At 42.3% G+C, this 25,431-nt stretch overlaps 1 protein-coding gene across 8 annotated transcripts in view; it reads right to left on the bottom strand.

Moving 5' to 3' along the window:
- UNC5D (unc-5 netrin receptor D) overlaps window positions 1-25,431 on the bottom strand; it is a 930,366-nt gene that overhangs the window by 224,805 nt on the left and 680,130 nt on the right. For all 8 annotated transcript variants that reach the window (XM_077263128.1, XM_077263129.1, XM_077263131.1 and 5 more), the window contains one exon: window positions 22,540-22,725. In XM_077263128.1, the coding sequence (XP_077119243.1) occupies window positions 22,540-22,725 (186 nt within the window). The remainder of the gene's footprint in view (window positions 1-22,539; window positions 22,726-25,431) is intronic.

Genomic DNA, 25,431 nt, shown 5'->3' with positions numbered 1-25,431 from the left:
TGTGTGTCATCTCCTCCTGTATATAGTATATACCTGTATGTCATCTCCTCCTGTATGTAGTATGTACCTGTATGTCATCTCCTCCTCTATATAGTATATACCTGTGTGTCATCTCTCCTGTATATAGTATATATATGTGTGTCTTCTCCTCCTGTATATAGTATATACCTGTGTGTCATCTCCCCTGTAAATAGTATATACCTGTGTGTCATCTCCTCCTGTATATAGTATATATCTGTATGTCATCTCCTCCTGTATTAGCCCTCATTCACACGTTATTTGGTCAGTATTTTTACCTAAGTATTAGTAAGCTAAATTGGCAGCCTGATAAATCCCCAGCCAACAGTAAGCCCACCCCCTGGCAGTATATATTAGCTCACACATACACATAATAGACAGGTCATGTGACTGACAGCTGCCGTATTTCCTATATGGTACATGTGTTGCTCTTGTAGTTTGCTTATTAATCAGATTTTTTTTTTTGAAGGATAATAACAGACTTGTGTGTGTTTCAGGGCGAGTTTCATGTATCAAGTTGTGTGTGTTGAGTTGCGTGTGGCGACATGCATGTAGTGACTTTTGTGAGATAAGTTTTGTGTGGCGACATGCGTGTAGCAACATTTTATGTGTCGAGTTGCATGTGACAGGTTAGTATAGTAAGTTGTGTGCATCAAGTTTTGAGCATGGCGAGTTTTGCGCGCGGCGAGTTTTATGTGTGGTGCGTTTTGAGTATGTGCAAGTTTTGTGTGAGGCAACTTTTGCATGTGGTGCAACTTTTGTACATGTGGCAATTTTTCTGTGTGTGCAAGTTTTGCATGAGGTGAGTTTTCCATGAGGTGAGTTTTGCGTGTGGCGAGTTTTGCGTGAGCCTAGTTTTGCATATGGCGAGTTTTGCATGTAGCGAGTTTTGCGCGTGGCGAGTTTTGAGTGGTGACTTTTGTGTTTCGACTTTTATGTGGTGAGGTTGGTGTATGTGTGGTGAAATGTGCGCTGAGGGTCGTATATGTGTTCAAGCACGTGATAGTGTGTGGCGCATTTTGTGTTTGTGTTCATATCCCCGTGTATGGTGAGTATCCCATGTCAGGGCCCCACCTTAGCAACTGTACGGTATATACTCTTTGGCGCCATCGCTCTCATTCTTTAAGTCCCCATTGTTCACATCTGGCAGCTGTCAATTTTTCTCCAACACTTTTCCCTTCACTTTTTCCCCATTATGTAGATAGGGGCAAAATGGTTTGGTGAATTGGAATGCGCGGGGTTAAAATTTCACCTCACAACATAGCCTATGACACTCTCTGGGTCCAGACGTGTGACTGTGCAAAATTTTGTGGCTGTAGCTGTGACGGTGCAGATGCCAATCCCGGACATACACACATACATACATACATACATACACACATTCAGCTTTATATATTAGATATACCTGTATGTAATCTAGTGTATATAGTATATACCTGTGTGTCATCTCACCTATATATAGTATATATCTGTGTGTCATCTCCTCCTGTATATAGTATATACCTGTATGTCATCTCCTCCTATACATAGCATATACCTGTATGTCATCTCCTCCTGTATATACTATATACCTGTAGGTAATCTGCTCCTGTATATAGTATATACCTGTGTGTCATCTCCTCCTGTATATAGTATATACCTGTATGTCATCTCCTCCTGTATGTAGTATGTACCTGTATGTCATCTCCTCCTCTATATAGTATATACCTGTGTGTCATCTCTCCTGTATATAGTATATATCTGTGTGTCTTCTTCTCCTGTATATAGTATATACCTGTGTGTCATCTCCCCTGTAAATAGTATATACCTGTGTGTCATCTCCTCCTGTATATAGTATATATCTGTATGTCATCTCCTCCTGTATTAGCCCTCGTTCACACGTTATTTGGTCAGTATTTTTACCTAAGTATTAGTAAGCTAAATTGGCAGCCTGATAAATCCCCAGCCAACAGTAAGCCCACCCCCTGGCAGTATATATTAGCTCACACATACACATAATAGACTGGTCATGTGACTGACAGCTGCCGGATTCCTATATGGTACATTTGTTGCTCTTGTAGTTTTTCAGCTTATTAATCAGATTTTTATTTTTGAAGGATAATACCAGACTTGTGTGTGTTTTAGGGCGAGTTTCGTGTGTCAAGTTGTGTGTGTTGAGTTGCGTGTGGCGACATGCATGTAGCGACTTTTGTGAGATGAGTTTTGTGTGGCGACATGCGTGTAGCAACTTTTTGTGTGTCGAGTTGCATGTGACAGGTTAGTGTAGCAAGTTGTGTGCAGCAAGTTTTGCGCATGGCGAGTTTTGCGCATGGTGAGTTTTATGTGTGGTGCGTTTTGAGTATGTGCAAGTTTTGTGTGAGGCAATTTTTGCATGTGGTGCAACTTTTGTACATGTGGCAATTTTTCTGTGTGTGCAAGTTTTGCATGAGGTGAGTTTTCCATGAGGTGAGTTTTGCACGTGTGGAGAGTTTTGCATGTAGCGAGTTTTGAGTGGTGACTTTTGTGTTTCGACTTTTATGTGGCGAGGTTGGTGTGTGTGTGGTGAAATGTGTGCTGAGGGTCGCATAAGTGTTCAAGCACATGGTAGTGTTTGGTGCATTTTGTGTTTGTGTTCATATCCCCATGTGTGGTGAGTATCCCATGTCGGGGCCCCACCTTAGCAACTGTACGGTATAGAATCTTTGGCGCCATCGCTCTCATTCTTTAAGTCCCCATTGTTCACATCTGGCAGCTGTCAATTTTCCTCCAACACTTTTCCCTTCACTTTTTCCCCATTATGTAGATAGGGGCAAAATTGTTTGGTGAATTGGAATGCGCGGGGTTAAAATTTCACCTCACAACATAGCCTATGACGCTCTCGGGGTCCAGACGTGTGACTGTGCAAAATGTTGTGGCTGTGACTGCGACGGTGCAGATGCCAATCCCGGACATACACACATACATACATACACATTCAGCTTTATATATTAGACTAGCTGAAGAGCCCGGCATTGCCTGGGCATAGTAAATATCTGTGGTTAGTTATAGCACCTCACTTCTCTTATTTTCCCATCACGCCTCTCATTTTCCCCATCACATCTTTCATTTTCCCCCTCACATCTCTCATTTTCTCCCTCACACCTCTCATTTTCCCCCTCACTCCTCTTATTTTCCCCCTCACTCCTCTCATTCCCCCCTAACACTTGTCATTTTGACGTCACATCTGTCATTTTCCGATCACTCCACTATTTTCCCTCACTCCTCTCATTTTGCACTCACACCTTTTCATTTTCACCTCACACCTCTCATTTTCACCTCAGTATATACATTTTTGTCATCTCCCTTATATATAGTATACACCTGTATGTCATCTCCTGTATATACCTGTATGTCATCTCCCCTTTATATAGTATATATCTGCTGTGTGTCATCTCCCCTGTATATAGTATATACCTGTATGTCATCTCCTCCTATATATAGTATATACCTGTATGTAATCTCCTCCTGTATATAGTATATACCTGTGTGTCATCTCACCTATATATAGTATATATCTGTGTGTCATCTCCTCCTGTGTATAGTATATACCTGTATGTCATCTCCTCCTATACATAGCATATACCTGTATGTCATCTCCTCCTGTATATACTATATACCTGTAGGTAATCTGCTCCTGTATATAGTATATACCTGTGTGTCATCTCCTCCTGTATATAGTATATACCTGTATGTCATCTCCTCCTGTATGTAGTATGTACCTGTATGTCATCTCCTCCTCTATATAGTATATACCTGTGTGTCATCTCTCCTGTATATAGTATATATCTGTGTGTCATCTCCTCCTGTATATAGTTTATACCTGTGTGTCATCTCCCCTGTAAATAGTATATACCTGTGTGTCATCTCCTCCTGTATATAGTATATATCTGTATGTCATCTCCTCCTGTATTAGACCTCGTTCACATGTTATTTGGTCAGTATTTTTACCTCAGTATTTGTAAGCTAAATTGGCAGCCTGATAAATCCCCAGCCAACAGGAAGCCCTTTCCCCTGGCAGTATATATTAGCTCACACATACACATAATAGACTGGACATGTGACTGACAGCTGCCGGATTCCTATATGGTACATTTGTTGCTCTTGTAGTTTGTCTGCTTATTAATCAGATTTTTATTTTTGAAGGATAATACCAGACTTGTGTGTGTTTTAGGGCGAGTTTTGTGTGTCAAGTTGTGTGTGTTGAGTTGCGTGTGGCGACATGCATGTAGCAACTTTTGTGAGATGAGTTTTGTGTGGCGACATGCATGTAGCAACTTTTTGTGTGTCGAGTTGCATGTGACAGGTTAGTGTAGCAAGTTGTGTGCAGCAAGTTTTGCGCATGGCGAGTTTTGCGCGTGGCGAGTTTTGTGTGGTGCCTTTTGAGTATGTGCAAGTTTTGTGTGAGGCAACTTTTGCATGTGTTGCAACTTTTGTGCATGTGGCAATTTTTCCGCGTGTGCAAGTTTTGCATGTGGCGAGTTTTCCATGAGGTGAGTTTTGCACGTGTGGCGAGTTTTGCATGTGGAGAGTTTTGCGCGTGGCGAGTTTTGAGTGGCGACTTTTGTGTTTCGACTTTTATGTGGCGAGGTTGGTGTATGTGTGGTGAAATGTGCGCTGAGGGTGGTATATGTGTTCAAGCACGTGGTAGTGTGTGGCACTTTTTGTGTGTGTGTTCATATCCCCGTGGTGGTGTGGTGATTATCCCATGTCAGCGCCCCACCTTAGCAACTGTACAGTATATACTCTTTGCCGCCATCGCTCTCATTCTTTAAGTCCCCCTTGTTCACATCTGGCAGCTGTTAATTTACCTCCAACACTTTTCCTTTCACTTTTTCCCCATTATGTAGATAGGGTCAAAATTGTTTGGTGAATTGGAAAGCGCGGGGTTAAAATTTCACCTCACAACATAGCTTTGACACTCTCGTGGTCGAGACGTGTGACTGTGCAAAATTTTGTGCCTGTAGCTGCGACGCCGCCAATACTTTTTCTTTCACTTTTTCCCCATTATGTAGATAGGGGCAAAATAGTTTGGTGAATTGGAAAGCGCGGGGTTAAAATTTCACCTCACAACATAGCCTATGACGCTCTCGGGGTCCAGACGTGTGACTGTGCAAAATTTTGTGGCTGTAGCTGTGACGGTGCAGATGCCAATCCCGGACATACACACATACATACATACATACAAACATTCAGCTTTATATATTAGATATACCTGTATGTAATTTCCTGTATATAGTATATACCTGTGTGTCATCTCACCTATATATAGTATATATCTGTGTGTCATCTCCTCCTGTATATAGTATATACCTGTATGTCATCTCCTCCTATACATAGCATATACCTGTATGTCATCTCCTCCTGTATATACTATATACCTGTGTGTCATCTCCTCCTGTATATAGTATATACCTGTATGTCATCTCCTCCTGTATGTAGTATGTACCTGTATGTCATCTCCTCCTCTATATAGTATATACCTGTGTGTCATCTCTCCTGTATATAGTATATATCTGTGTGTCATCTCCTCCTGTATATAGTATATACCTGTGTGTCATCTCCCCTGTAAATAGTATATACCTGTGTGTCATCTCCTCCTGTATATAGTATATTTCTGTATGTCATCTCCTCCTGTATTAGCCCTCGTTCACACGTTATTTGGTCAGTATTTTTACCTCAGTATTTGTAAGCTAAATTGGCAGCCTGATAAATCCCCAGCCAACAGTAAGCCCACCCCCTGGCAGTATATATTAGCTCACACATACACATAATAGACTGGTCATGTGACTGACAGCTGCTGGATTCCTATATGGTACATTTGTTGCTCTTGTAGTTTTTCAGCTTATTAATCACTTTTCCTTTCACTTTTTCCCCATTATGTAGATAGGGGCAAAATTGTTTGGTGAATTGGAATGCGCGGGGTTAAAATTTCACCTCATAACATAGCCTATGATGCTCTCGGGGTCCAGACATGTGACTATGCAAAATTTTGTGGCTGTAGCTGCGACAGTTCAGATGCCAATCCCGGACATACATACATACATACATACACACACATACACACATTCAGCTTTATATATTAGATATACCTGTATGTAATCTCCTGTATATAGTATATACCTGTGTGTCATCTCACCTATATATAGTATATATCTGTGTGTCATCTCCTCCTGTATATAGTATATACCTGTATGTCATCTCCTCCTATACATAGCATATACCTGTATGTCATCTCCTCCTGTATATACTATATACCTGTAGGTAATCTGCTCCTGTATATAGTATGTACCTGTGTGTCATCTCCTCCTGTATATAGTATATACCTGTATGTCATCTCCTCCTGTATGTAGTATGTACCTGTATGTCATCTCCTCCTCTATATAGTATATACCTGTGTGTCATCTCTCCTGTATATAGTATGTACCTGTGTGTCATCTCCTCCTGTATATAGTATATACCTGTGTGTCATCTACCCTGTAAATAGTATATACCTGTGTGTCATCTCCTCCTGTATATAGTATATATCTGTATGTCATCTCTGTTATGATCCCAATGGCAGAGGATCTCAGAGATTTCAGCAAAGTCTGCAAACATAAATACCAGCTCATAGGGAAGTGGTAACTAGGCTGACCGTATATCTGATCCTAGCACAACCAACTAACAGTAGCCGGGGAACGTACCTACGTTGATCCTAGACGTCTCGCGCCAGCCGGAGAACTAACTAACCCTATCAGGGAAAATAAGACCTCTCTTGCCTCAAGAAGAAAGACCCCAAAGTTATAGTTCAAGCCCCCAACAAATAATAACGGTGAGGTAAGAAGAAAAGACAAACGTAAGAATGAACTAGATTTTAGCAAAGAGAGGCCCACTGACTAATAGCAGAAGATAGTAAGATGACTTATACGGTCAGCAAAAAACCCTACAAAATATCCACGCTGAATATCCAAGAACCCCCGAACCAACTAACGGTGAGGGGGGAGAATATCAGCCCCCTAGAGCTTCCAGCGAAATCAGGAATCACATTTTGTACAAGCTGGACAAAAATAAGAACAATGCAAATAAACAAAAATAAGAAAGCAGGACATAGCTTATCTTGCAAGGAACCAGGACCTGAAGACAGGAGCAAACAGAAATGAACTGATTACAACAATGCCAGGCACTGGACTGAGAATCCAGGAAGTTTAAATAGCAACACCCCAGGCCTAACGAACCAGGTGAGTACCAACCTGGAGAAAGACAATCCAAGTGCCAACCACTAGTGACCACAAGAGGGAGCCAAGAAGTATAGTTCACAACACATCTCCTCCTGTATTAGACCTCATTCACACGTTATTTGGTCAGTATTTTTACCTCAGTATTTGTAAGCTAAATTGGCAGCCTGATAAATCCCCAGCCAACAGTAAGCCCACCCCCTGGCAGTATATATTAGCTCACACATACACATAATAGACTGGTCATGTGACTGACAGCTGCCGGATTCCTATATGGTCCATTTGTTGCTCTTGTAGTTTGTCTGCTTATTAATCAGATTTTTATTTTTGGAGGATAATACCAGACTTGTGTGTGTTTTAGGGCGAGTTTCGTGTGTCAAGTTGTGTGTGTTGAGTTGCGTGTGGCGACATGCATGTAGCGACTTTTGTGAGATGAGTTTTGTGTGGCGACATGCGTGTAGCAACTTTTTGTGTCGAGTTGCATGTGACAGGTTAGTGTAGCAAGTTGTGTGCAGCAAGTTTTGCGCATGGCGAGTTTTGCGCATGGCAAGTTTTATGTGTGGTGCCTTTTGAGTATGTGCAAGTTTTGTGTGATGCAACTTTTGCATGTGTTGCAACTTTTGTGCATGTGGCAATTTTTCTGCGTGTGCAAGTTTTGCGTGTGGCGAGTTTTCCATGAGGTGAGTTTTGCACGTGTGGCGAGTTTTGCATGTGGAGAGTTTTGCGCGTGGCGAGTTTTGAGCGGCGACTTTTGTGTTTCGACTTTTATGTGGCGAGGTTGGTGTATGTGTGGTGAAATGTGCGCTGAGGGTGGTATATGTGTTCAAGCACGTGGTAGTGTATGGCGCATTTTGTGTGTGTGTTCATATCCCCGTGGTGGTGTGGTGATTATCCCATGTTGGGGCCCCACCTTAGCAACTGCACAGTATATACTCTTTGGCGCCATCGCTGTCATTCTTTAAGTCCCCCTTGTTCATATCTGGCAGCTGTTAATTTGCCTCCAACACTTTTCCTTTCATTTTTTCCCTATTATGTAGATAGGGGCAAAATTGTTTGGTGAATTGGAAAGCGCGGGGTTAAAATTTCACCTCACAACATAGCTTTGATGCTCTCGGGGTCCAGACGTGTGACTGTGCAAAATTTTATGCCTGTAGCTGCGACACCTCCAACACTTTTCCTTTCACTTTTTCCCCATTATGTAGATAGGGGCAAAATTGTTTGGTGAATTGGAAAGCGCGGGGTTAAAATTTCACCTCACAACATAGCCTATGATGCTCTCGGGGTCCAGACGTGTGACTGAGCAAAATTTTGTGGCTGTAGCTGCGACGGTTCAGATGCCAATCCCGGACATACACACATACACACATTCAGCTTTATATATTAGACTAGCTGTACTACCCGGCTTCGCCCGGGGTAATAACTGCTGTTAGCAAAATAGAATGTGTTAACAAAAATTTATTCTGCACAAAAAAAACACAAAACAAATAGATAGAAATGTAATTATTAAAAGGCAAAAACTAAGCTAATAGAAGCATTTTACAACATATATTTCAACACTAGAGATATTCCACACAGATTTAACTAAATTGGCCAAGTAATGTGAAGTAATCTTCTACTACTTATTCGAGAGCCTTTTGATAAACGACATTCTTATTTTTTCCTTCAGGTGCAAAGACAAACAGATTTTTGGCTGTTCCAACTCTTGAACAGGCCACATAAAGTTGACCATGAGAAAAGCATGGAGATTGTAAATCTAAGCTAGCTGAAGAGCCCGGCGTTGCCTGGGCATAGTAAATATCTGTGGTTAGTTATAGCACCTCACTTCTCTTATTTTCCCATCACGCCTCTCATTTTCCCCATCACATCTTCCATTTTCCCCCTCACATCTCTCATTTTCTCCCTCACACCTCTCATTTTCCCCTTCACTCCTCTTATTTTCCCCCTCACTCCTCTCATTCCCCCCTAACACTTGTCATTTCGACCTCACATCTGTCATTTTCCGATCACTCCACTATTTTCCCTCACTCCTCTCATTTTGCACTCACACCTTTTCATTTTCACCTCACACCTCTCATTTTCACCTCAGTATATACATGTTTTTCATCTCCCTTATATATAGTATACACCTGTATGTCATCTCCTGTATATAGCATATACCTGTATATCATCTCCCCTGTATATAGTATATACCTGCTGTGTGTCATCTCCCCTGTATATAGTATATACCTGTATGTCATCTCCTCCTATATATAGTATATACCTGTATGTAATCTCCTCCTGTATATAGTATATACCTGTGTGTCATCTCACCTATATATAGTATATATCTGTATGTCATCTCCTCCTGTATATAGTATATACCTGTATGTCATCTCCTCCTATACATAGCATATACCTGTATGTCATCTCCCCTGTATATAGTATATACCTGCTGTGTGTCATCTCACCTGTATATAGTATATACCTGTATGTCATCTCCTCCTATATATAGTATATACCTGTATGTAATCTCCTCCTGTATATAGTATATACCTGTGTGTCATCTCACCTATATATAGTATATATCTGTGTGTCATCTCCTCCTGTATATAGTATATACCTGTATGTCATCTCCTCCTATACATAGCATATACCTGTATGTCATCTCCTCCTGTATATACTATATACCTGTAGGTAATCTGCTCCTGTATATAGTATATACCTGTGTGTCATCTCCTTTTGTATATAGTATATACCTGTATGTCATCTCCTGCTGTATGTAGTATGTACCTGTATGTCATCTCCTCCTCTATATAGTATATACCTGTGTGTCATCTCTCCTGTATATAGTATATATCTGTGTGTCATCTCCTCCTGCATATAGTATATACCTGTGTGTCATCTCCCCTGTAAATAGTATATACCTGTGTGTCATCTCCTCCTGTATATAGTATATATCTGTATGTCATCTCCTCCTGTATTAGACCTCGTTCACACGTTATTTGGTCAGTATTTTTACCTCAGTATTTGTAAGCTAAATTGGCAGCCTGATAAATCTCCAGCCAACAGTAAGCCCACCCCCTGGCAGTATATATTAGCTCACACATACACAGAATAGACTGGTCATGTGACTGACAGATGCCGGATTCCATTTGTCGCTCTTGTAGTTTTTCAGCTTATTAATCAGATTTTTATTTTTGAAGGATAATACCAGACTTGTGTGTGTTTTAGGGCGAGTTTCGTGTGTCAAGTTGTGTGTGTTGAGTTGCGTGTGGCGACATGCATGTAGCGACTTTTGTGAGATGAGTTTTGTGTGGCAACATGCGTGAAGCAACTTTTTGTGTGTCGAGTTGCATGTGACAGGTTAGTGTAGCAAGTTGTGTGCAGCAAGTTTTGCGCATGGCGAGTTTTGTGCGTGGTGAGTTTTATGTGTGGTGCCTTTTGAGTATGTGCAAGTTTTGTGTGAGGCAACTTTTGCATGTGTTGCAACTTTTGTGCATGTGGCAATTTTTCCGTGTGTGCAAGTTTTGCATGTGGCGAGTTTTCCATGAGGTGAGTTTTGCACGTGTGGCGAGTTTTGCATGTGGAGAGTTTTGCGTGTGTCGAGTTTTGAGCTGCGACTTTTGTGTTTCAACTTTTATGTGGCGAGGTTGGTGTATGTGTGGTGAAATGTGCGCTGAGGGTGGTATATGTGTTCAAGCACATGGTAGTGTATGGCGCATTTTGTGTGTGTGTTCATATCCCCGTGGTGGTGTGGTGATTATCCCATGTTGGGGCCCCACCTTAGCAACTGCACAGTATATACTCTTTGGCGCCATCGCTGTCATTCTTTAAGTCCCCCTTGTTCATATCTGGCAGCTGTTAATTTGCCTCCAACACTTTTCCTTTCATTTTTTCCCTATTATGTAGATAGGGGCAAAATTGTTTGGTGAATTGGAAAGCGCGGGGTTAAAATTTCACCTCACAACATAGCCTATGACGCTCTCGGGGTCCCGACGTGTGACTGTGCAAAATTTTGTGCCTGTAGCTGCGACACCTCCAACACTTTTCCTTTCACTTTTTCCCCATTATGTAGGTAGGGGCAAAATTGTTTGGTGAATTGGAAAGCGCTGGGTTAAAATTTCACCTCACAACATAGCCTATGACGCTCTCGGGGTCCAGACGTGTGACTGAGCAAAATTTTGTGGCTGTAGCTGCGACGGTTCAGATGCCAATCCCGGACATACACACATACATACATACATACACACATACACACATTCAGCTTTATATATTAGACTAGCTGTACTACCCGGCTTCGCCCGGGGTAATAACTGCTGTTAGCAAAATAGAATGTGTTAACAAAAATTTATTCTGCACAAAAAAAACACAAAACAAATAGATAGAAATGTAATTATTAAAAGGCAAAAACTAAGCTAATAGAAGCATTTTACAACATATATTTCAACACCAGAGATATTCCACACAGATTTAACTAAATTGGCCAAGTAATGTGAAGTAATCTTCTACTACTTATTCGAGAGCCTTTTGATAAACGACATTCTTATTTTTTCCTTCAGGTGCAAAGACAAACAGATTTTTGGCTGTTCCAACTCTTGAACAGGCCACATAAAGTTGACCATGAGAAAAGCATGGAGATTGTAAATCTAAGCTAGCTGAAGAGCCCGGCGTTTCCTGGGCATAGTAAATATCTGTGGTTAGTTATAGCACCTCACTTCTCTTATTTTCCCATCACGCCTCTCATTTTCCCCATCACATCTTCCATTTTCCCCCTCACATCTCTCATTTTCTCCCTCACACCTCTCATTTTCCCCTTCACTCCTCTTATTTTCCCCCTCACTCCTCTCATTCCCCCCTAACACTTGTCATTTCGACCTCACATCTGTCATTTTCCGATCACTCCACTATTTTCCATCACTCCTCTCATTTTGCACTCACACCTTTTCATTTTCACCTCACACCTCTCATTTTCACCTCAGTATATACATGTTTGTCATCTCCCTTATATATGGTATACACCTGTATGTCATCTCCTGTATATAGCATATACCTGTATGTCATCTCCCCTGTATATAGTATATACCTGCTGTGTGTCATCTCCCCTGTATATAGTATATACCTGTATGTCATCTCCTCCTATATATAGTATATACCTGTATGTAATCTCCTCCTGTATATAGTATATACCTGTGCGTCATCTCACCTATATATAGTATATATCTGTGTGTCATCTCCTCCTGTATATAGTATATACCTGTATGTCATCTCCTCCTATACATAGCATATACCTGTATGTCATCTCCTCCTGTATATACTATATACCTGTAGGTAATCTGCTCCTGTATATAGTATATACCTGTGTGTCATCTCCTTTTGTATATAGTATATACCTGTATGTCATCTCCTGCTGTATGTAGTATGTACCTGTATGTCATCTCCTCCTCTATATAGTATATACCTGTGTGTCATCTCTCCTGTATATAGTATATATCTGTGTGTCATCTCCTCCTGCATATAGTATATACCTGTGTGTCATCTCCTCTGTAAATAGTATATACCTGTGTGTCATCTCCTCCTGTATATAGTATATATCTGTATGTCATCTCCTCCTGTATTAGACCTCGTTCACACGTTATTTGGTCAGTATTTTTACCTCAGTATTTGTAAGCTAAATTGGCAGCCTGATAAATCTCCAGCCAACAGTAAGCCCACCCCCTGGCAGTATATATTAGCTCACACATACACATAATAGACTGGTCATGTGACTGACAGCTGCCGGATTCCTATATGGTACATTTATTGCTCTTGTAGTTTTTCAGCTTATTAATCAGATTTTTATTTTTGAAGGATAATACCAGACTTGTGTGTGTTTTAGGGCGAGTTTCGTGTGTCAAGTTGTGTGTGTTGAGTTGCGTGTGGCGACATGCATGTAGCGACTTTTGTGAGATGAGTTTTGTGTGGCAACATGCGTGAAGCAACTTTTTGTGTGTCGAGTTGCATGTGACAGGTTAGTGTAGCAAGTTGTGTGCAGCAAGTTTTGCGCATGGCGAGTTTTGTGCGTGGTGAGTTTTATGTGTGGTGCCTTTTGAGTATGTGCAAGTTTTGTGTGAGGCAACTTTTGCATGTGTTGCAACTTTTGTGCATGTGGCAATTTTTCCGTGTGTGCAAGTTTTGCGTGTGGCGAGTTTTCCATGAGGTGAGTTTTGCACGTGTGGCGAGTTTTGCATGTGGAGAGTTTTGCGCGTGGCGAGTTTTGAGCTGCGACTTTTGTGTTTCAACTTTTATGTGGCGAGGTTGGTGTATGTGTGGTGAAATGTGCGCTGAGGGTGGTATATGTGTTCGAGCACGTGGTAGTGTGTTGCGTATTTTGTGTGTGTGTTCATATCCCTGTGGTGGTGTGGTGATTATCCCATGTCGGGGCCCCACCTTAGCAACTGCACAGTATATACTCTTTGGCGCCATCGCTCTCATTCTTTAAGTCCCCCTTGTTCACATCTGGCAGCTGTTAATTTGCCTCCAACACTTTTCCTTTCATTTTTCCCCCATTATGTAGATAGGGGCAAAATTGTTTGGTGAATTGGAAAGCGCGGGGTTAAAATTTCACCTCACAACATAGCTTTGACGCTCTCAGGGTCCAGACGTGTGACTGTGCAAAATTTTGTGGCTGTAGCTGCGACGGTTCAGATGCCAATCCCGGACATACATACACACATACATACACACATTCAGCTTTATATATTATATATATATATATATATATATATATATATATATATATATATATATATATATATATATATATATATATATCCTTGGTATTATTCCTCCTGCGGAGTAAATAAAAACAGTAATGCGCTTGTGAGAGACTTCTTCTCAAGCGGCCAACATCACAGGGACAGAGCGATGCTGATTGGAGGCGAGATATATAGAGATGAAGGGCGTGGAGAGATTTATCTTCTGGGCAACGTAATGCCCATTGCAAAACCAGAAAAATTAGCCAAAGCATGAGTTGGTATGCATGCAAAGTATAGGAGCATTTTCTCATTGGCCATTTAAGTGACAAAACCAAAGATAGACACAAAATGATCAAAAACCCTTAATGCAAGTAAAAAATACTGTATATACTCATGTATGAGCCGAGTTTTTCAGTACTTTTTTGTGCTGAAAATGCCCCCCTCGGCTTACACATGAGTCACTGTCCCAGAAAGCCAGCAGGGAAGGGGGAGAGGCAGAGCCGTGGGTAACAGGGGCAGGAGCCAGCGGCTGTGGCTAAAGCCTGCCCTCGCAGCATCTTATTGGTGCTGGCTTCCAGTTGCTCTTCCTGTGCAGAGCATTCACATGGCACCACTCATTAAGGTAATAAATATGCACGCGTCTCCACTACCTTAATGAGCGGTGCCATGTGATCGCTCAGCACAGGAAGAGCAACTGGAAGCCGGCCCCAATGGGATGCTGCGAGGGCACGCTGAAGGGTGAGTAGGATTTTTTTTTGTAATAGGAGGCATGCATACAAGGACGGGAGGGGGAGAGCCACGTATACCAGGACAGGACAGGGAAGCCACGCATACCAGGACAATGAAGGGGGAGCCACGCATACCAGGACAGCAACAGGGGAGCCATGCATACCATGACAGCGACAGGGGGAGCAACACATACCAGGACAGCGACGGGAAGCCAAGCATACCAGGACAGCGAAGGGGGGTGCCACGCATACCAGGACAGGATGGGGAGCCATGCATACCAGGACAGCAACGGGGGAGCCACGCATGTCAGGACTGGGATGAGGGTACAATGCATACCCGGCTTATACTCGAGTCAATAATCTTACCCAGTTTTTTGTGGCAAAATTAGGTGCCTCGGCTTATACTCGGGTATATACAGTAATATTAAATATAGTAAACAACATAGGATACTTAGTAAACACTGTGTTAGGACTGGCGGAACACACCGAGTAAATAGTGAGATGATATTTGGTGCGTTTTGCAGCCTGGGGTCCACCGTGCAGGAGAGAACCTGCTGTTGGCAAATAGCGGCACTATATGGCGGTGGAAGTGAACTCTGTTACGTCACAGGGTTGCGGTACCGCACAAAGAGTGCAAGCAAGGAGTCACAGAACTCAATCCCAAGACTCAGGAATAGAGTTAGTCTAGACTACTTGCGCTCGACACCACTACTGGGGTGTCAGACTATAACAAATAATAGTAAATTAAAGCACAAGAGTGCGAGCAGTGCCGCACTGGCGGATGCCACCAACCACCCAGACTTGGGTTAGAGAAGCTCTCTAATAGCGCACGGCGCCGCACTGACGGTTACAGCAATAGACGCTGTATCATATGTTTTATGTTGATAGCTTAGTCGGGCGCTAGACAGAAGACATCCTCCTTTTGCGAGCAGTCATACACAAGGGAGGGGATGTTTAAAGAACGACTTGCACTCATCAGCACACACACGTTTTCAAATGTACACTAGTGCATGGCCGTGCAGCCATGCAAAACTTTTATAGCTGCAGCAAGTACAGGACCTTCCCAGAAGGACCAATGGGAGGCTGCCACAGAAGTTGAGCACCTCCAGGACCTTCCTAGAGGACCAATGGGATTTGCTGCAGTATCTGAGCATGTGACCCTCGATCTCCAATGAGAGATCTTACCCTGGGCATGCTCAGAAGGGGAAAAGTAGGACTTAGTCCCAAAAAAGTCTGCTCGCCGCTGCCCAGTACTGGCTACAATGGCAGAAGCTGGAAAGGCAGCAGTAACTATTATGGTTCTCAATGGCAAGAGAACATAGCCCAGCAAACATAAGTACTAGCTCTTGGAAGGATGGAAACTAAACTGACCATGAACTAAACCTGCCGCACAACTAACAGTAGCCGGGTAGCGTTGCCTACGTTTTTTATCCCTAGACGCCCAGCGCCGGCCGGAGGACTAACTAATCCTGGCAGAGGAAAATATAGTCCTGGCTCACCTCTAGAGAAGTTTCCCCGATAGGCAGACAGAGGCCCCCACATATATTGGCGGTGATTTTAGATGAAATGACAAACGTAGTATGAAAATAGGTTTAGCAAAATTGAGGTCCGCTTACTAGATAGCAGGAAGACAGAAAGGGCACTTTCATGGTCAGCTGAAAACCCTATCAAAATACCATCCTGAAATTACTTTAAGACTCTAGTATTAACTCATAACATCAGAGTGGCAATTTCAGATCACAAGAGCTTTCCAGACACAGAAACGAAACTACAGCAGTGAACTGGAACAAAATGCAAAAACAAACGAGGACTAAAGTCCAACTTAGCTGGGAGTTGTCTAGCAGCAGGAACATGCACAGAAAGGCTTCTGATTACAATGTTGACCGGCATGGAAGTGACAGAGGAGCAAGGTTAAATAGCGACTCCCACATCCTGATGGAAACAGGTGAACAGAGGGGATGATGCACACCAGTTCAATTCCACCAGTGGCCACCGGGGGAGCCCAAAATCCAATTTCACAACAAGTAACCCTTTGCACAGAGTCAGACTGAGCGAGACACTGGGACCGACGTCTCTGCTGAGCAGACTGCACTGCGGCAGGAGAAGAATGGGAGACCGCAGCAGAGATGGCCCGAGATTCCCCTTGTGCAGGAGCGGGAACATGACCCCTAACACACTGTTTTTGATTAAAAAAAGTTTAACAGCCATACCACCATAGCCAGGTGTACCCACATCAGGATGGTCCCATACTATCTCTAATATTAAAACCTTACCTTGTTAAAAACAATCTGAATGTGAATAAGAGCAGAGCAGGATTGAAGCCTAAGGGCTCATATTCATTTATGAGTAAAACGGATAGTGCAATCCAATAAAAAAAATCGGATTGCACTCTGACCAATGTTAATCTATGAGTTCCTGCTCATCTGTAAAAGTTTTTCTCAGCTGAAATCGGACTGAGAAAAAAATTGCAGCATGCTGCGATGAGCCGCGTGATGAGACTCGTCAATGCAAGTCAATGGATGCTATTAAAAAATCGGACGGCACTCAAACCATGCGATTGTCTTCCAATTTTGATCCGTTAAAAAAAAAGCATGTATCCAAAATCAAAGAAATTGCATTAGGACAAACCAAGAAGCTCATCATTTGTCACAAGTGCTGTTATAAATGTGAAGTTTCAAAAAAAAACAACACCTCGATGGAAAGCAGGAAGATGACACGCATCATTAATGGAGACAGTTCTGGTGCCACAGAGTCCAGTATTATGGGGCACCAGAGATGTAGGTTATGCAGACCTGAGTCAGTGCCTTGTAGTCTGGACACAGATTTGCAGCGATATGTTTGCAAATTTTCAGAACAGCTCCAAAAAAGTTCAGGAAAATATAAGCAAATGTTTCCAAAAATATAAACATTATACTATATACAGTGCCTACAAGTAGTATTCAACCCCCTGCAGATTTAGCAGGTTTACACATTTGTAATTAACTTGGTATTGTGACATTTGGACTGTAGATCAGCCTGGAAGTGTGAAATGCCCTGCAGCAAAAAAGAATATTATTTCTTTGTTTATTTTTTTTTAAAATTGGGAAAAGTTTTTTCAGAGGGTCATTTATTATTCAATCCCTCAACCCACCAGAATTCTCTTTGGTTCCCCTAAAGTATTAAGAAGTAGTTCAGGCACAAAGAACAATGAGCTTCACATGTTTGGATTAATTATCTCTTTTTCCAGCCTTTTCTGACTATTTAAGACCCTCCCCAAACTTGTGAACAGCACTCAAACATGGTCAACATGGGAAAGACAAAGGAGCATTCCAAGGCCATCAGAGACAAGATCGTGGAGGGTCACAAGGCTGGCAAGGGGTACAAAACCCTTTCAAAGGAGTTGGGCCTACCTGTCTCCACTGTTGGGAGCATCATCCGGAAGTGGAAGGCTTATGGAACTACTGTTAGCCTTCCATGGTCTGGACAGCCTTTGAAAGTTTCCTCCCGTGCCGAGGCCAGGCTTGTCCGAAGAGTCAAGGCTAACCCAAGGACAACAAGGAAGGAGCTCCGGGAAGATCTCATGGCAGTGGGGACATTGGTTTCAGTCAATACCATAAGTAACGTACTCCACCACAATGGTCTCCGTTCCAGACGAGCCCGTAAGGTACTTTTACTTTCAAAGCGTCATGTCAAGGCTCGTCTACAGTTTGCTCATGATCACTTGGAGGACTCTGAGACTGACTGGTTCAAGGTTCTCTGGTCTGATGAGACCAAGATCGAGATCTTTGGTGCCAACCACACACGTGACGTTTGGAGACTGGATGGCACTGCATACGACCCCAAGAATACCATCCCTACAGTCAAGCATGGTGATGGCAGCATCATGCTGTGGGGCTGTTTCTCAGCCAAGGGGCCTGGCCATCTGGTCCGCATCCATGGGAAGATGGATAGCACGGCCTACCTGGAGATTTTGGCCAAGAACCTCCGCTCCTCCATCAAGGATCTTAAGATGGGTCATCATTTCATCTTCCAACAAGACAACGACCCAAAGCACACAGCCAAGAAAACCAAGGCCTGGTTCAAGAGGCAAAAAATCAAGGTGTTGCAGTGGCCTTGTCAGTCTCCTGACCTTAACCCAATTGAAAACTTGTGGAAGGAGCTCAAGATTAAAGTCCACATGAGACACTCAAAGAACCTAGATAACTTGGAGAAGATCTGCATGGAGGAGTGGGCCAAGATAACTCCAGAGACCTGTGCCGGCCTGATCAGGTCTTATAAAAGACGATTATTAGCTGTAATTGCAAACAAAGGTTATTCCACAAAATATTAAACCTAGGGGTTGAATAATAATTGACCCACACTTTTATGTTTAAAATTTATAAAAATTTAACTGAGCAACAAAACTTTTTGGTTTGTAAGATATATGCATCTGTTAATAAATCCTGCTCTTGTTTGAAGTTTGAAGGCTCTAACTTATTTGCATCTTATAAAGGCCCCGTCTCACATAGCGAGATCGCTAGCGAGATCACTAGTTTTGTGACGCAACAGCGACCTCAGTAGCGATCTCGCTATGTGTGACACGTACCAGCGATCAGGTCCCTGCTGTGAGATCGCTGGTCGTGTCGGAATGGCCTGGACCTTTTTTTTGTCGTTGAGGTCCCGCTGACATCGCTGAATTGGTGTGTGTGACACCGATCCAGCGATGTCTTCACTGGTAACCATGGTAAACATCGGGTTACTAAGCGCAGGGCCGCGCTTAGTAACCCGATGTTTACCCTGGTTACCAGCGTAAATGTAAAAAAAAAAAAAACAGTACATACTCACCATCTGATGTCCGTCAGGTCCCTTGCTGTCTGCTTCCTGTTCTGACTGAGCGCCGCAAAGTGAAAGTGAAAGCAGATCACAGCGGTGACGTCACCGCTGCGCTCTGCTCTCACTGTACGACGGCTCAGTCAGAGCAGGAAGCAGACAGCAAGGGACCTGACGGACACCGAAAGGCGAGTATGTACTGTTTGTTTTTTTTGGTAACCAGGGTAAACATCGGGTTTCTAAGCGCGGCCCTGCGCTTAGTAACCCGATGGTTACCCGGGTGCTGCAGGGGGACTTCGGCATCGTTGAAGACAGTTTCAACGATGCCGAAGTCGTTCCCCTGATCGTTGGTCGCTGGAGAGAGCTGTCTGTGTGACAGCTCCCCAGCGACCACACAACAACTTACCAACGATCACGGCCAGGTCGTATCGCTGGTCGTGATCGTTGGTAAATCGCTATGTGAGACGGGGCCTTTAAACCTGCTAAATCTGCAGGGGGTTGAATACTACTTTTAGGCACTGTATGTAATATATGTGTCCTGTTTTTTTTTTCGTGGCCATAACGTTTACATTTTTTAGTGTTGTTATATAATTCTTCAAAAACCATTAAAAAAAATATAACACCGTTAATATAATAGTATACCATACTAGAAAGAAGTTTCCAAAATAAATAATACATTTTATGCCATACACTATCATTGAGTGGTATTATATTTTGTAAACAAATATCTTATACTTTACAATATTTTACAGTGGGTTCAGTCACTACAAGATGGAGAAGTTGCTGGGACCAGTTCCGCCGAGAGAGACAGCTTTGATCCAACAGCGGGGGTATTGATATAAAAAAGAGGCCATACCATAACGCCTCCAATTTTTGGCCTCAGTCTTACACATGCGCCCATAAGTGTCTACCTTATTTATTTAGGCTTCTAATGTTTTTATTATGCTATAAGTTACACAATTGAAATTTTATTTTATTCTTCTTTACATTTCAGATTTAAAAAGAGAAATGTACTGAGTTCGGAGGTGGAGGAGGCCGGCGTTCATTCCAAAATGAAGACAGGAGTTTGTGGACAGGATGAAGAAGAAACACTCAATACAGAAAGTCCAAGCCACACCATGGACAGCTCCACACAGCCACCAGTCATCCTTTGGCACACCTTTGAAGGAGGGCCCCCAACAACAACAATGCCAATAGAGCCAGCAAGGTTTATATGACAGAAAAAGTGAAGAGGGCTTCTGTCTGAGTCTGGCACAATGTTTGGGTTGTGGCTGCAGAACAGGGCAGCAATCCAAATTGTCCTGATTTCTGCCACACCCCAAACAGTACAATGTTGTTTTTTTATTTCCTGGAAAAGTGGCAGCTTTCTCAGGGAGACAAAAAATTGCCATTGAAGGGCCGTCAGCTGAGCCAGTTGGCTGACATCTGCCACCTCCATTGTCAGACTCCCTCCAGCAATTCACTCCTCCTCTAACCCACAGCCCGCAGCCACCTCCTTCTGTGGCCCACAGCCTGCAGCCATCTCCACCACCTCCTTCTGTGGCCCACAGCCTTCAGCCACCTCTGCCATCTCCTTCTGTGGCCCACAGCCTGCAGCCACATTCACCACCTCCTTCTGTGGTCCACAGCCTGCAGTCACCTCCTTCTGTGGCCCACAGCCAGCAGATACAACCAGAGCATTCTGGTCCAATTTGTTCGGAAAACAAAACACCATCCCTTCCAGCTATCCAGCCAATGTTTACTTTCCCAGGGTGGAATATGTACACAAATGAAGAAAACCAACCAGAGACTCTGGACCATGGACTTTTCCGACCCTTTAGTCCAATACTATCTGTTACCCCCTATGTGCCACTCCCATTTAATCTCCACCACCTTTTTCCACACACAGTACAGGCTCTGATGTAAGTTTTCCCCTTGTAATTATAATTTGTAAATTGTTCCTCTTTATTCTTTTGCTCTTTTTTATTTGCTAATATTCAGCCGTTTGTTTTAGCATATGGTAATAATATGCCATTTTTTTAATTTGGTATCCAAATGTGCAATAATAAAAGAAAAAGGTTACAAAAGGCATTTTTGTGTAATTTTTGTCATTTGTTTTATACAGTTTTTTTTTTTATTTTTGGTTTAAAATAAGAAAAACACACAACACTAAAAAAACATCAGCATGAAAGTGTGGGCCAATTATCATAGTCTATGAATATGTGATAGAAACATTGAATTTCCCAGACTATTATTATCATCAAACAGTTTTATGTTTACACTTAACTTGGTCTTAAAATGGGGGATCCCGAAATAAAATGACTTGGGATCCCCTAAATTTTAATAACCAGCAGAGGGAAAGCTGACAGTTGGGGGCAGATGTTTATAGACTGGGAAGGGGGTGATACCCATAGATCTTCGCAGGCTATTAATATCAACTAACAGCTGTATACCTACCCTTACTGGTTATTAAAATGAGAGCCTCCTTAACAAAAATGACGTGGGGTCCCACTATAATTAATAACCAGCAAAGGCTAGGCAGACAGCTGCTTGTTGACATTAATAGCCTAGGAAGGATCCATGGATATTGGCCCTCTCCAAAAAAAAAAAAAACATCAGCTCTCAGCTGCCCCAGAAATGGTTCAAAGCTTACATGCTGCACACTTTCCCCCTGCCATTAGTTTCTCCCAGCTAAAAAGCAGGAATTCTCACAGAGTAGTCAAAAACGTACTTCTGTTTACATTTCTGTTTTTTTTAATGAGTCACAGCTTTTACCAATAAAACAGAGGTTTGCTTTTTTTTTACCTTTTTTAATAATAAGTATTTGAGAAAAATGTATATTCTAGCTACATTGTTTTTTCAGGAAGTGACAGGTCCTCTTTAATATGGTATATTTACAGTATTAGATTGCATAGTAAATTTAATTTGGACGTCATACAGTACTTTACATGATGACATAATGTGGAATAATCTTTGAAAGCCAGTACATTTTAAAGTCCACCATGTCCACTTAGAACAGTACAGAAAATACTGGTATATGGGTTCATTAGGTGAAAAAAAAGACCAAGGTCACAGCAAACCAACCTTGTCGGACAGTTTTGAAATTGAAAGTCTGAAAGCCTCCTGTCAGGGCAGACGAATCAATAACATCCACGCCATACTCGCTCTGGCTCCTTCGATACAACGTAATTCCCACCACTAGCACAGCAACAGCAATGATGGCAGCTCCAAGACCAGAGTACAGAGCAATGTCACTAGCATTCTCAGCACCTGTACAGAAAATAAGAAGACAGAGAAAGAAAACGAGACACATTACTTCAAGTTGTTCAGTGAAATCAACACTGCTGAGGGACTATGTGGTCAAATGGCAGAGAGAGAGAGAGAGAGAGAGAGAGAGAGAGATCACAGCCTTATATTGTACAACTCTGTACAAAAACATGATTTTATTGGAAACATCTATTGAAAAGTGTTAGAAGGAAATTAACTTCTTAAAATCTATGCAAATACAAGATTTCTACTGATAGTTGTATGGGAAACATTTATCTAATGCAATATCTGCAGTGAAATGAAAGGCACCATAGATGAGGTCCATATTTATTAAATAAGCAATCTCATCAAAGTCTGCATTGCCTTGATATATTGCAATCATATAATTCAGCACCGTGCACTTACAATTGCTCATTTTGACTTTCTACACAGCTAATTCTTCTCTTTACTCTGCTCTATGTAGAAACAGGAAGTCTCATTGTCCTGCATGAGTCATCCCTTTCTTTTAATCTTGACCCAGCTGCTTCACTTCTTCCCCTGCCAGGGACTTTTATAGTGGTGACCCATGGAGGGAAAATAGATTTCCTGTTTCTACACAGAGTAGAATTCACTTAGCCTGTTTTTAACCATGTGATGTCATAGATCTAATGGAGAAGAGAAGACTTATCTGGGTAGAAAGGCAAAATGAGCAATTGTGAGAACACAGTGCTATATAATATGATGACAGAAATATAATAAGTATATAAAAATGTTGATAGGAGTGCTGCTTTAAGTCTACCATATCTACTTAGTAATAATAATAATTTTATTTATATAGCGCCAACATATTTCGCAGCGCTTTACAATTATAGAGGGGACTTGTACAGACAATAGACATTACCAAGAAGAGTGAAGGCCCAGCTCGCAAGCTTATAAACTATGAGGAAAAAGGGGAGACAAGAGAGGTGGATGGTAACAATTGCTTTCGTTGTTCGGACCAGCCATAGTGCAAGGATTGGGTGTTCATGTAAATCTGCATGAACCAGTTATCAACCTAAATAGGTAACAGTACAGACACAGAGGGCTATTAACTGCATAAAATGTATGAGAACTAGTGTTGAGCATTCCGATACCGCAAGTATCGGGTATCGGCCGATATTTGCTGTATCGGAATTCCGATACCGAGATCCGATACTTTTGTGGTATCGGGTATCGGTATCGAAACAACATTAATGTGTAAAATAAAGAATTAAAATAAAAAATATTGCTATACTCACCTCTCCGACGCAGCCTGCACCTTACCGAGGGAACCGGCAGCGTTGTTTGCTTAAAATTCGCGCTTTAACTTCCTTACTTGAAGTCCCGGCTTGTGATTGGTCGCGCGCCGCCCATGTGACCGCGACGCGACCAATCACAGCAAGCCGTGACGTAATTTTAGGTCCTTCAGGATTTTAAAATTACGTTCCGGCGTTGTGATTGGTTGCGTCGCGGTCACATGGGCGACGCGACCAATCACAAGCCGTAACGTCACGGGAGGCAGGAGACGCGCGCATTTTAAAATGGAGAGGAGTTTCCTCTCCTTCAGACCCTGGGAACCATCAGGAATACCGTCCGATACATGAGTCCCATTGACTTGTATTGGTATCGGGTATCGGTATCGGATTAGATCCGATACTTTGCCGGTATCGGCCGATACTTTCCGATACCGATACTTTCAAGTATCGGACGGTATCGCTCAACACTAATGAGAACATGAAGCGAGGAACCTGATTATGATTGAAGTTTTTAGAATGGGCCACACAGGGATAGTTAGGTAATGCATTGAGGCGGTAGACCAGTCTGAACAAGTGCATCTTTAGGGCACCCTTAAAACTGTGGGGATTGGGGATTAATCATATTAACCTGGGTAGTGCATTCCAAAGAATCAGCGAAGCACGTGTAAAGTCTTGGAGTCGGGAGTGGAAGATTCTGATTATTGAGGATGCTAACCTGAGGTCATTAGTGGAGCGGAGGGCACGGGTAGGGTGGTAGACTGAGACCAGAGTGGAGCTGTAGGGTGGTGCTGAGCCATGGAGTGCTTTGTGGATGAGGGTAATAAGTTTGTACTGGATTCTGGAGTGGATGGGTAACCAGTGTAATGACTGGCACAAGGTAGAGGCATCGGTATAACGATTGATGAGGAATATGATCCTGGCTGCAGCATTCAGGACAGATTGGAGAGGGGAGAGTTTGGTAAGAGGGAGGCCGATTAGTAGAGAGTTACAATAGTCCAGACAAGAATGAATGAGTGAAACAGTAAGAATTTTTGCAGAGTCGAAAGTAAGAAAAGGGCAAATTCTACTTTTCCTAAGATATACATATGTTCTTTACGCATAGGAGAAACAGGGTGTGAATGGCACGTCTTACACTTTGCTAAAGATTTCCATAACTATTCTGTATTAAACAATGATGGTCAGCTACATCAGGTGTAAGCAGGCATATCTGTGTAGCTCATTCAGTAGATACACGAGTGACCTCATTTATAAATATATTTGCTCAATTCTTTGGACATTTTGACCATTTTTGGTACAGTTAAAGATCATCAAAGCATTAAAATTGTGCAAAAATTTAATTTTTATGCCGCAGTTACAAAAACTTGGTCTAGTTGTCCCTTTTTAAATAGGTTGTTCAGTGAAAACATAGGGTAGATTTTAATTTGATGGTTGGTGGGCATCTCATAACCAGGACTCA

The sequence above is a fragment of the Ranitomeya variabilis genome, chromosome 5, assembly GCF_051348905.1.
Source record: "Ranitomeya variabilis isolate aRanVar5 chromosome 5, aRanVar5.hap1, whole genome shotgun sequence".
NCBI lineage: Eukaryota > Metazoa > Chordata > Amphibia > Anura > Dendrobatidae > Ranitomeya > Ranitomeya variabilis.
Note: the sequence above shows the minus strand (reverse complement) of the source record. Positions and strands in the feature narration are given on the sequence as shown.